At 40.3% G+C, this 13,664-nt stretch overlaps 2 protein-coding genes across 3 annotated transcripts in view; one reads left to right on the top strand and one right to left on the bottom strand.

Moving 5' to 3' along the window:
• arnt2 (aryl-hydrocarbon receptor nuclear translocator 2) overlaps window positions 1-6,924 on the bottom strand; it is a 74,731-nt gene extending 67,807 nt beyond the window's left edge. The window contains exon 1 of one of the 2 annotated variants that reach the window (XM_080458330.1): window positions 6,548-6,924. In XM_080458330.1, coding sequence (XP_080314456.1) covers window positions 6,548-6,578 — 31 coding nt within the window. In that variant the 5' untranslated portion in view covers window positions 6,579-6,924. The remainder of the gene's footprint in view (window positions 1-6,547) is intronic. The other variant, XM_080458331.1, reaches the window with a different exon arrangement.
• A 3,541-nt stretch (window positions 6,925-10,465) lies between these two features.
• The window catches only part of ctxnd1 (cortexin domain containing 1), a 28,537-nt gene continuing 25,338 nt past the window's right edge, over window positions 10,466-13,664 (top strand). Inside the window, exon 1 of the mRNA XM_080491481.1 lies at window positions 10,466-10,816. The gene's annotated coding sequence lies outside the window, so the exon portion shown is untranslated. The remainder of the gene's footprint in view (window positions 10,817-13,664) is intronic.

Here is a 13,664-nt window from a genome sequence, read left to right as displayed (position 1 = left end):
GAAATTGGAGTCTGATCCCAGTTGGATGTGTCTGGTACATTTCTAATGGGAGGCGACCAGGGCGTACCCTAATCAGATACCTGAACTACTTTAAGCTCTCAATGTGAGGAGAATCCCTTCCTGGGCCATGGCCTTGTTGACGGCTTGACTGGTTAAAAAGTTTACACATGTCTCAATCTCACTCGGGTTATGTCGTGACGTTACGTGCATACGACTATAAATGGTTTTGCAATTTTACTCATCAAAACCAAAACACTTTGCCGAAATTTGAACTCAATCAGCGCATTACATCACGAGCGTTAACATTTCTTATGGGTTAGAAAAAGTCCACAAATACACTAACATTGGTCAGATGCATCAACTTTACAAGAAAAAGAAAACTGGATTCGGTTGCAGTTTAACAATAATCAGAGGAAATCAATAACAAGGCTTTAATTTAAAGTAAGACATTCAAACCACAGAAATGAGTGAGAACGCTGACTCCGCAAATGTATTTGTTCAAAAAAAAAAATCTATGTTCTCTCTGCAAATTTTGGAAATGTGATTCCTTCATAGCATCAAGCACTCCATGGTGACAAATTGTGCATTGATTGTAAAACATGATCCAATAAATTCAAACCGACATGAAATCTAAGACAATAATAGATGATTATCGTCTGTCAGCTGGTTGCTTCCAGGTTCACCACAGCAGACCACGATCCACAAGTTTGATTTCGAACAACTTTTATAACAATTTACTTTCCTGACTAAGCCCTCAGTGGGACTCGAGCCACAAAAGAACAATAAAAAAAAGAAGTGAAGATGGACCTCTCCTAGAGACACCAGCGAGCTTTAGTCCTGTTACACAACATTTTTTGAGAGAAAACAGAAGACTGTCATTGTGAGTTTGGGCGTCTGTTTACACAGCAATGGTTCTCGAAGCCATAGAAAACGCAACTTTTTGAAAACGGCTCCCAAGGTGGAGACTTTTTGAAAGCATTCCAACTCTGTCTCTGTGGAAACAGCCGAAACCGCAACTTTTCTAAAACACTGCTACTACACCAGCATACCACTGCAGTAGTGACTAGTTCTTCTGCACATGCCCAGTAGATGGACAATCAGAACAATGTTTCCTCCAGAGTGTCATGACTCCCAGTCCATCTTCTTCTGGGACTTGGTAGTTTTATAGTTGACAGTCACTGTAACAACAATCTACCTTGTTCGTTTGTCCATACGAATGTCCGTTCACTCCCATTGTTAATGTTTATAGTGTATTGTTCTCTGCGCGCATGTGTGTGTGGTTTCATTGCAAAAACAAACAACAGCACCCACTAGTGGCCCGGCATGGAAACTACATTGTTTTCAGCATTTCCGCATTACCGTGTAAACATGAACCTTTTCTGAAACCAAAAAGGTGTGTTTTCACTTGAAACATTGTATAAAAAGGGGCCAAAATATTCCACAGGCATGCAGAGTAACTTATAGTAATCACCTGATAACCCTAACAACCAACAGTGCCAACTCGTGGCCCTGCATGGTCACTACATTGTTTTCAGTGCTTCTGCCGTTTCTGTGTAAACCCTTTTTCAAAACGTTGCCTTGTAAACGCAAACCTTTTCTGAAGCAAAAATGCAAAAACAATGCATTTTCACTGAATATGTTGTATAAACTGGGCCTTAGTGGGAACAAACCTCGAACAAAATCCAGTGGTCCAATGAAAGTGTAACATTTACAACATTTACACAGCTTATATATAAAGATACTCCACATACTTCAAAGGAAAAAACTCCTAAGAAGAAGATATGAGAGTTGCAGGAATAGAAAACACACATTTTAGAATAAAATTGTTTTCTATGGTTCTGTATTTACATGCATCTTCACAAATATTGTAATTACCGAACTATATCATCACTGTACAGGGGCCATCACGTTTGACGAGCTGAAATCAATGAACGTGTGTGTGAATGAAAATTACGTCTGATAAATGACTAATGACTTGAAGAATAAATCTACAGCAATGAGTAACAATATCCATGCAGAATCATTATCCATTATTTGACAAATGGCTCAGTGGGACCTAATGTCAGCCTTCAACAACACTGCAGTTTAAAAAGTCCGAAGCAACAGTGTGAGGATCTGATCGCGGTCATTTTGTGTTTCTAGTAATGCCGTGTGGCTTCATTACCGGCCATGAATCATCCCTGTGCTCTCGCCGGCACGCAACCCTCATTAGATCATTTCACTTGTCATGCTCTTACACCAATTGGATCTGGGTGAGAGCCAGCTGGAGATAATCCTGCAGTGACACAGCGTTCCGGCATCCCCGGGGTTATCTATCTGCTCCGAGGTCGTCCTACCTGGCAGAGCAGCCACGCACAGGGCGAGCCGCGAGGCCGATCACAGATCAGGCCACTAACTTTTATCCTGCTCCGGCCCCACGGCAGCACAACCAGCAGTGGCGGAGCGTTTGGCTTAACTGGAACTCGCAGTCATCATGGGATCGAGGAGCTGCACGTATCCCGCATCTGAGATCTGAGCAGATCATTGCATCACAACATGCAACATTTAAAACATGTGCACTGCCCGGAGCTGCTGCATCTGCAACCGCTGGGACAACTTCTTCAACCAAGAGAAAGAGGAAGGATTTGGTCTTGTCTTCTCTCGACGCCCTTCTATTATCTGACAGAATGTTTTCCTCCCCATCCATTCATTGTACATTCTGCCAGCGCCTCATTTCAACACTCTGCATGCAGCTATAGCGCTAATAACAAGCAATTCTTTATTTATATTCCCTTTTCATTTACATCGTCAATGAAGTGACACAGAGCGTGAGGTAGAATACGGTTGACCTGTTACAGATGGAGATCTCAGATGCTTCAAGTCTCGCTCTCTCTCTCTCTCTCCCTCGCTCTCTCTCTCTCACAAGAATAATTACTTGGCCACTCTTCGGTGTTATTGCCAGAGCGCGTTTTGTGCAAATTACCGCCACTGTAATTCACAGCCACGACAGTTGGCTTTAGCCACATTAAAACAGCAGCCAGTGAAGCCTGCAGAAATATCAACACTGTAATTACGCCTATAGGTTAAATTAAGGTTAAATTCAGTCAGCCGATGAGTGACTCGGTGAAGGAATCTGAATCCATCTGTGACTGTGGCTCAACATGCTTGTTACAGTAATTTGTAGCTTGAAAAGAGCAATGTGTGGTGATGGATGTGATTAGTATTCAACAAAACTATCATTATCAGAAGACTAATGGGGACTAAGTTAAATTATAAGATTACATACAACTCTATAATAGCCATATGGGTTAGGGTTAGGGTTAGGTGATGTTTCAAACCAGATGTTTCAAACCAGAGGGATTTTTTTGTGTGTCGTATTTCAGCTCCCGATTTCCAGTAACAGCCGAAAAACATTTTAAAATTCAAAGTTCAACCAAGTATTACTAATTCTACTACTTCATGATTCCACGCTGGGAACGTTCAGGTCTCAAACATTAACAAAACAGCCTCAAGTAACTATGAGCAAGCAGCAGATTAATCCAGAAGAGTCAACAAGCTCCACAGCTCGGTGCAACCAACCAGCCTGGTGATTCCACATTGTACCACCAGATGTTGTATGGAGTCAATCCACCACTTTTCCTGCATTCGGGGCAAAGAATTGAAAAAGCAGCAGCAATGAATTTTTACACTAATATTAAATGCAAATATAGCGTTTTGTAAAAACAAACAGTGACCAGTCGCTGCCCCCCAGAGCCCCAAGAAGGAATTGCATTAATCCAACAAGCTGCATCTTTAAAGATCTCCTATTCTGCATCTTTTCAACACTTTCACATGGACCTCGTTGGTCCAAAAAACGTTGTATTCAAACTTTATTGCCCCAAATCCAGCTTTTCACCCATTTCAATATGGATCATATGAGCTGCATTCAGAATCTGCTGTGTCTGTGTGAGCTGGACTGTCTCCACCCACACACGCCCATCTTGAGAAGAGGAAGAAGTACTTTGTCTTGTGGTGCCATGTGTCAGAGCAGAGCTGCCGAATTATGGGAGGGTCAAAGCGAGGGCCTACCTTGATTGGAATTGGCTAAACCCTCAGTGAAACTATATAGGGTTTGAGTTCTGATGTTTTAAAAATTGAAACAAGCCAGGTAGAGAGAGATGACAGATTTTCTTCATTTCTGGGGCATCATTCCCAGGTATGGGGACAAATATTACTGTAGGACAACCATTAGAAAGAGAATTTTGTGTATGCGATGCGAAAGCAGCATTTAGTGATTCTTGTCCTGCCACTGACCTCAAAGTGCAGCTCAACAACGTGGCACATTTACTGGAAGACAGTCTTGGAGTTAGAACCCATGGCCAAGTGTCTAATGCCCCGTTAACACAACAATGTTGAAGAGAAAACGGAAATACTTTTGGATGTCCGTTTACACAACTATGCCCGGAGTCGCTGAAAACTCTTTGAAAACGGCTCCCAAGATGGAACTTTTTGAAAACATTCCATCTCCATGGAAATACCACTTCTCTGAAATGCTGTTAGTGCAACACGCACACCACGGCCACACTAAATACTTCTTCTGCAGATGCGTGAGTAGATGCACAATAAAAAATAATGTTTGCTCCAGAGTGTCATGACTCCCAGTCCGTATTCTCCTGGGACTTGGTAGTTTTATAGTTGACCGTCTCAATCAAATACCCAGCAGAGTTCCCCTCTTGGTCCCCATGTCCACGCCCGGGCCAAAAAGTCAAGCAAGCAAACACAGTTCATCTGTTCATTCAACCACAAGTTTCCTTTGACGTTATCCTGAAATTCCCTTGTTCCAAACCTTTCTTTACTGTAAGCTCCATATATTGTCTCTTAGAAAAACTCAAACAAAAACAAAAACAAAACCTCGTCTCTGATTTATGGTTTGTCAAAATATTAAAGTTAAGCCAAACACTTGCGGAGACCAATAACACTGTAATTTTATATAGAAGTTACACCTTTGTTAGAGGTTCAAATATTTAGATTTGACAAAGAAGAAGTACTTCCATCACGGGTGTCAAGCTCTTCCTGGTTCAGGAGCCACATACAAACCAATCTGATGAGGCAGTGGACCCGTCCAAACAAGTACTGGACGAGTAACTTAGAAATACAACTCATGTTCCCCTTTATTTTAGGGGAAAAAAAAAAAAAAGATATATATATATATATATATATATATATATATATATATATATATATATGGAGAGTGCATTATAAAATTGTCAACATTTAATCAAATGTGCTTTTAAAGAAAATTAAAAACTTTAACTTCTAGAAGAATAAGGCAAGCAATCTGCCACTTCCGCATTAATCTCTGAGATTTTAGGGTTGTTACGTATTAAACTTCTTACTAAAACTCTTACTTTTATGGAACAATTAAATATATCAGTTCCTTTGTCATTTGCAGTCAACTCAAAGGGCCAGATTGGATCCTTCAGCAGCCTGCCTCCGGCCCATATGTTGGCCTTGTATCATCTGAAACGTCCTGCTTTACATATATATTACACAAACGGATAAAGTCAGATGCTTCAGTGCCAATGTGTGTCACTGTATGTTACACAACTATGTTGCGCTTTACCAATCCAGTTTGCAGCATGACACCAACTCACTCATGATCCACAAAGACATCCCAATAATAACATATGCACAAGGCAGCACAACTACTGCACATACTAGATGATTGCCCCACTAATTCAAGAGTTATAATATATTTCAGACTGTGATTATTTAGAAGCGTCCTTGCACGTCATTTCAAATATGTTGTAATTTATGTAGGATGGAGATGTAACTTAGAAAAAAAAAAGTAGTTTGCACATTTTTCTACCGTGTAGCAGAAGAGTCTTTTCTCCTTGAAGTTTTCCTCGGATTTTATGCGTGGATGATCACTTTCACTGTGGCTTGAAGCCAGATTGCTCACGGATTTTGAAGGGAACCTGAATTATACAAGTTGCGTTCGCTGTCAATAAAACCCTGTTTGCACCGGCTGGTTTTTTCCAGTGTTTTAGAAAAGCGGTGCACAACATGCAAAAAAAAAATAATTATTAAAATACAAAATCATCCATGACATCAGCAATCAACAGGCGAGAGGACTAAAAACACAATAACGTGACAAGAACATGTAAACAAATGCCAACACAGAATACAAGATGTAGGGCAGCGGTATGCAAAATAAGCTTTTGTATCGAGGGGTGAGGAAAGGAGAACGGCCGGGGCGAAGCGAACGCACCGCGTCAGCTTCACAGACACAAAAAATACCACAACAAAGACGCAGAAAACGCACAAATCACGCAACATTTGTCCCGTTTAGCTGACAGGGTTATCGGCAGGTAGCAAGCCGCGGTGTGAACGTCGGGACTCGGTGGGGGGAAGGGACGAGAAAGGAGGGGGGGTTGGATGCTGGATGGAGCCAGGCTTCGGCGGCCTGTTCTCCGGGAACAGTCGAGACAAAACCCCGCTTCGTTCTGCTCGTCGCTCCGCTGAGGAGCGGGACGGGAAATCTAATCAAAACCTCCGATCTGCACCAACACACCCGGCACACACTTACCGGAGGGGTTGACCGCAGCGGGAGTTGCCATGTTTCCTCAGCAGGGTTTAAAAAAAAGAAAAAAAGAAAAGAAAGCGGCGGCGATGGAGATGACGCACAATACGGCCGGAGAGCCCCCGTGAGAGAACCGTCGAAACTCCGCGGATTTGGCACGCGAGGCTCGGTCCTGCCTCCAACCTCACATCCGTTAGCGCGAGGAAGGGAGGGGGGGGGGGGAGGCGGAGAAAAACCCCAGCGTGGATGCGATCGCGAAACCAAAAGAAAAAAATAAACAGTTTCTGTGCAGAAGTGCACCGACAGATGGGATTATAATCTGTATCTTTAATAAGGGGGGTAAAAAATCAGAAAGAGCAGACTAAATAAAATGCAAGATGTCTGAATGGTAACACCGCGAGATTTTAGGGCTGCTTGAATAAATTAAATGTTATACAGTGGGACTGGTGGAGTGATGAGAGCTGGGGATGGAGATTTACCCTGTGCCTGAGACCGTTTGTGTGCACTTATGCATGGCACATGCATCCATGCCTGTTTGCAGCAGACAGAGTTTTTTAAGGAAGTATTTCTGCTGCAAGCATGCATTTTGCAGACATCTTGAAGGATGTATGTGCACAATGCATGCAAAAAGTAATTCTGCTTAATGGAAGCATCTTCAATATTACTTTTTGAAGGATGCATATAAGCACACAAACTTTTACAAAGTAAATGTCAATCCACAGCTGTCATCAGCCCAACAGTCAAACTCTGTAACATTACATTAATTCAAGTTGCTCTAAAATCTTGTGCATCCAGCAGAAACTCTTTTAGAAAGGACGCATGAGCATCATGCATACAGTGTCAAATTTTTTTGTAAATGTAAAAGTGGCACCTTTGATAGAGATTTAAATATTATAATTTTACTTACATTGGTGGTGTCAAGTTCATTTTGGTTCAGAAGACACATACAAGAAAGATTTAGGATCCATACAGATGAATATGTATGAGGAGTACATAATAAAAATGTCAACATTTAAACAAAAATCTTTTTTTTAATGAAACTGAAAAAGATAAACTTTCAAAAGAAAAAGGTAAGCATCTTTCACTTCAACATTAGTAACTCAGATTTTAGTGTTATGTATTAAACCCTTACTAACACGATCAAATCTACATACACTCCCTTCAAAACAGTGGTTTCTTTCACTAAAACTATCCTTTTTGCCAAACTCGGTTTTCCCACAAGGTATTTGCTGTTGTTTTATTGCTAAGATAAGTGTGTGGTAACTGAATGAATAAAAATGAATAATTAAATTAAGTGGTTTTCCGGTACAATGTGTACATTTTTCTGTTTCTAACTCTCGAGGCTGACGTGTGAGTCAGTAGGCTCAAACAAATTAATTCAGGAATGTGCAGAGCATACGAACTTAATTTAAACAGAACACTTAATTCTCTTGCCACAACTTTATTTTAGTAAGCTTCAAGCTATTTCGAAATGAGGGAAAGGAGGAGCTGTTTCCAGACACAGATTGGTGGACAGTTGTTGATTGAGGAGGTAATTCTGGCGTCCGCGGGACTGAATCAAAAATAAAATCTACAATCTGTTGATGGGAATGAACAGAACACATAACCCAGAGGAGCTGGGTGTTTTAATAGCTTCTATATCACAGTGTAACTTAAAGCCACAGAGGAACGATACACCGACACCACCGCGGTTTGATCACCCAATTGATTTGCAAGGAGTGAAACATAAGATAAGGTCAAAACACATATTTAAATACACATTTGAGCATTAATCTAATTAAACCTTATACTGAACTCAAACCTGTAGTAGATATGGTGACATTATCACAGGGGTGTCAAACATAAGGCCCATGGGCCAAAACTGGTCTGCCAAAGACCCCAATCCGGCCAAACCAAGGCCAAAATTTGTGTATTTTAGTGATGAAATTAGTATTAAAATCGATTATAACCCATCATAAAAAACAAATTTTCATAGTGTTAACATTTCTTTTTAGTTCCTTGATCTTTTTTAGAATGCGGAAATTAATGTTTACACCACATTCCTCAGATTTAACAATTTATAAAATCAAGCACTCGCCTTGGCAACATCAACATGTCGTTGTCTCATACCAAAATAAATGGAACTAACTGAAAAAGTTATGATCTGTCCGCAGAAAAATTGGAGTGATATATTTTATTGTTCCACTATGATTGAATTACTTTCCAGGGGGGGAAAAATGCATTACCAGGTGAATTTGTTATCATATTACCATGTGGGGAAATAAAATACAAAATAATTGCAGCTAATATCTGAAATAAAAAAAAAGAGTGAGGCTTGAAGAATTGAGAACAAAAAATATGATCCTGTATAATATTTTGACCTTATAACAGGATCGGAAATTGTGTATTTGATGTCACTTAAATCTCTTGCAGCACATTTTAGTCCGAGCCAATCTCTGAGTACTCTCTTTACTACCGCGGCCATTCATTCACTCTGAAGCGCACATCGAGGCCAGTTTGGCCAATGCAAGAGTCAAATTTAACTTGTACTTTCTCTTTGCACCTGATATTTGTAGATAATACAGTATGTCAACACTTCAAATGCTCACCTTGTGTTTTCCCACTTGTCGACTTTTCCTGCTTCAGTTTCCAAATTGTGGCGTCGACACAGAGGAGCCAGACTCTCAAAGTAGAACTTTACACCCCATGTAGCACACTCAAGTCTGCACTGATCACTGACTACTCCCTACTAATGGAGAGACTGTGGACCACCTCTCCAAAGATGACAGTAAAGCTCCTTCCCACCAACATACTAATGCTGGATGCTTCCAGATACAATTCAAATCAATTGAGTTTACATAGTGCCAAACAAACATAATTTCCAAAATCAACAATTCCACATGTGCAAACAGAGGAGACGGTGGAAATGAAAACTCCCCTTTTACAGGAAGAAACCTGCAGAACCACACTCAAGAGGTGGAGACCTCCCGTTGTTCCAGTTTGGGGTTAGAGGATAGACAGAGAGAAAAGCATAGGACAGATTGTGGGGAGGGATTCAAACCCTGGTTCTGGTTAGGGGGGAGGGATTTGTAATTAGGATAAGAGGCTCAGACCACCAACTTTCATTTCCACTGTCAGAGATCCAGCAGGAAGGTGAGAAAAGCAATCAGCAGTTCCCAAGGTCTACACGAGAGGATCTATTTGTGACAACCTTGGACCAGCCCATCACAGGATCCTGGACCTCAGGTTGGAAACCATTGTTTGATTCTATAACCACAGTGAAACAGACACTACAGTACAGGATTCAAACTGTTCTCGGAAGAACTTTTCTTTTTTTTTGCTCCAGATATCGGCAAGAAAGCTGTATACACTTAAAATGAAGACTGAAATAAAAGCAACTCAGGTTTAGCTTTGATATCGTCACTCTTCACAAAAACCAAATCAACTTTGCGCACGTCAGTCACAGTAAATATTATTGTGCACAGGTACACCCATAAGATTCAAAAAATGCTCCCTTTTGAACTAAACAGAGCTTCTGTAAGTAAGAGTCCCTCCACTAACATTTACTAAACCATCATCTGCATAAGTGGATCATATTCTTACACACAGGACATTCAATGGGTGTATACAATGAAGGACAGCAAAAAGGTGCATAGATGTTACTTTACTCTGAATATATACAAGCATGGTTTGATTACAAAAAGAACCAAATAACTACATTTTGGCTATATCTGAATGAAATAGCAAAACAATGCCTTATTCAGATCATCTTTCTTGTCTAAATCAGGCTTTAATGTGGGCTGTTTTAATGCTGTCTGCCGTGCATACATACAGTAATTATAAAATGTGTGTAGTTAATGATTGTTTCTAGGAAATGAGAGTTACCCAGGCTATAAAGCCCACAGGTTTTCATGGAGTGACAGGTCTTCCACACCCTCTGTTGGCAGTTAAACCAACATGTTGCCACACACACTTGCTGCATCTTCCACACACACACACAGACACACATGCAGCAGCCGCACAATGAGCGTGAGAGTGTGAGAGTGGAGTAGGGGTGTGTGCAGCTCTCTGCTCTGCCCTGTTTGTGGGGCTCAGTATGCAGAGAGAAGATGCAGCAGCCACCAGTGACTCTTTCCCCCCGCTTTCCATCCATCTGGCCCCATCATCTGAGTCGCCCTCCCTCCATCCTGCCTCTCCATTAACCTGCCATCCGCCGCCGACTCCTCACCTCGTTTCCCCAGCGCAGACCGGCAGCCGTCCTACCTTCAGCTGCTGTGCAGGATGTGAGGGCAGCAGGTAAGAAGACGGAGCATTTCTGCCTCCAGCTGGCTGTTTTTTCTATATCTTTACAGTGCACTTCTAGAAAAGGTTGAGGAGCCTGTAAAAAAAAAAAGAAAAAAAAAAGGCTCTGCTGGATGAATATGGTGGGTTCTGTTGTGACTGGGTGAGGTTTTTCTTGTGGCTGATGAAGGGATGCTGTGCTTGGAGGTTATATCAACTTAAAACTGACACTGGACGACCTGTGAAGTCTTATTCTTGGTTCTTGTAACATGTTAGAAAGATATAAATCAAATCAGGCTGGAGAACAAAGAAATGTTTTGCTTTTTAACTTTGTGCTTCTCGGGTGAAAATCTTGAATTACAATTTTCAGCATCAGCATTATAATGATAAAGCAATGCATATGCAGGAGGAGCAGTAGGTTGTTTTATCTATTTACAACACATAAGTTGAAACGAGACGATTTAAAAAACATTTTTACATGTAAATTAATTGAGTCGTTGCTCAACTCGTCCACAGAAGTTTTCATGATAAGAAGTTCAATAATCAAATTTCGGTTTCACATTCGACGATGATGTGCAAACTCTTTTGAAAAACAAAAATGGCAGTCCTACCAATCACATTTGAATGTTCTATCATACCTTTACCAAAATCATTCACTTAAATATTAGTTCTTCTTCCCTTGAAAATAAGATGGAAGAAGGCATGCTGGGAAATATAAATCTGCTTAAGTCCATCATCTGTCTTCAATATGGAATTTTCATATCACCCTAAATAAATGTTTCTTCATCACTAAACTGTTTTGTTCTCGAATCATAAAGTTACATACATACATCTATGCATGGAAAGAAAATAGTTTCTGTATTTCTAATGAGTTTCTAACTTCAAACAGATAAATTATCATATAAGTGCAATAACTGTCAACCTTCTTATTGTTATTGACACTATACTGTATATTTATTCTTACATAAATTCTATGAAACAGAGTTTGCAATCGAAAGCTGGCCGAATCAAATCCTCTTATCAACAGGTCATGACTGTGGGTACCTAAGCAAGACACCCAAACCCCAGGACCCCTCATGTTGAATTAGGAAGGGGATTTAGTGTAAACCTTGGTGTCAAATCAAATATGCAGATCACATGATTTACTGTGGTAACTCCTGAAGGGAGCAGCCAAAACACACTGATCATCATATTTTATTAAGTGTATTTACTCTATCCAATTTGCTCTGCCAGCTGAGAGCTGCCGTAAACGCTCATTGTTTTTCCCCAGTGATAATGTCCATTCTATTATAGCATAAACACACCAGAAAGAGTCCACAGCAAACAAAACTAAAACCAGTGCAAACAAGCTGAAAAATAGCTGGATGAGAGGCACATTTAGTCAAACAGCCTCCAGGAAGATGCTCTTTGGAAACAGGAACTATTTTCATCGTCACCATTTCCAATGAGGGTTCATAGTGTAGTTTGCATGTCGCATGTCTCCCTATCATGAAGCAGTGCAGCAGATGGATGTATGGATGGCTCGCACTCTAGACCTGGTATCTATCTTTAAACTCCTTCATGATCCTAATGGATGAATAAGTCATTAAGAGCATTAAAATAAGTCATTAAACTGACTTGCACAGAGTTGGCTGCTCCACAACACTATATTCTATTAATATTAACAAATCCTCATTAAAGGTCCCATATCATAAATTTATTTGTTGTTGTTCTGTTTGTTTTTTTAACAAATCCACAAAGGTGTCAGAGGTCCAACAGCAGTGTATTCAAAGTGTATTTCCCCAAATCCAGACATGGTCCTGATTTTCAGCCAGTCTAAAATTCCCTCTGGTGAACTCTACTGAGAAAGGGTTGTTTCTGTGTAGGTTATTTCTCCAGATTACATCATGAAGGGAAAATCTCACATTTGTTAAATGATGACAGACTTTCTTGACTTCTGGGCCCTCATACACAGGCCATGGGGACACATATTACTGTGAGAAAACCATTATAAAATCAATTTAGCATAATACGGGACCTTTAATAGCTCATAATAAAAGTAATGTGCAAGTTATATATTTTTAATTTCAAATAAACTATTACTACCTTTTCAAGGATTACAAATTTTCTGTAATGGCTTACTTCAAGGGTTTCCACAGCAGTTTGCGATCCATATGTTTGACTTGGCATAACTTTTACAAATCGATGCACTTCCTGTTTCAACCTTCGTGGGAATTGGTGGTCAATTGGGATTTATACCCCAATCTACCAATCACAACCTGGAGACCACCGTCCTTGGACGGTGGATCAGGTCTCCAGCGGGAAAGAGCTCGTCCAGGTTCTAGGATCTGCATTCGAGCTAATGGCCACAGCTTCTTACACATCTGTAATGGCCCCTTCAAAGCTGGAAAGTAAATAGAAGGTTTAATGCTGACAATGTTTGTTTCAAAGCAGGCCTTGCATATTTCATCAAGACAAGGTTACATCACATACTGCATCAACACCATGGCATCCCAGCAAATAGTCTGGGTGCTGAACTGCAGTTTACACCTTTCATCAATAGAAAACATATTGTGCATCAAGAAACAAAACAAATCCAAGGCTCAGGAATTGTAAAGACAGCAATGGGACACCATTTTTCTCCTTAAAGTCCTTTGCTTTTTTTTCTCACCTCCTATGCATTTACAGACCGTTAAAAGAGAAAAAGAAAGCTACACAATAGGAAATATGGTTTTCTTCCACCTTTTTGAGCTATTTTACTTCCATCAAACACTTATTTACTCATCTTTTTCATTAAAATGGTCATAAAAATGTTGGTGTCAACATTTCATATGGTGTTGGTATTCAGTCAGTTATAACAGATTTATGAATTGTTTTCATTTAT

Source organism: Lipophrys pholis (assembly GCF_963383615.2).
Source record: "Lipophrys pholis genome assembly, chromosome: 2".
Classification (NCBI taxonomy): domain Eukaryota; kingdom Metazoa; phylum Chordata; class Actinopteri; order Blenniiformes; family Blenniidae; genus Lipophrys; species Lipophrys pholis.
This window is presented reverse-complemented; position numbering and strand designations above follow the sequence as displayed.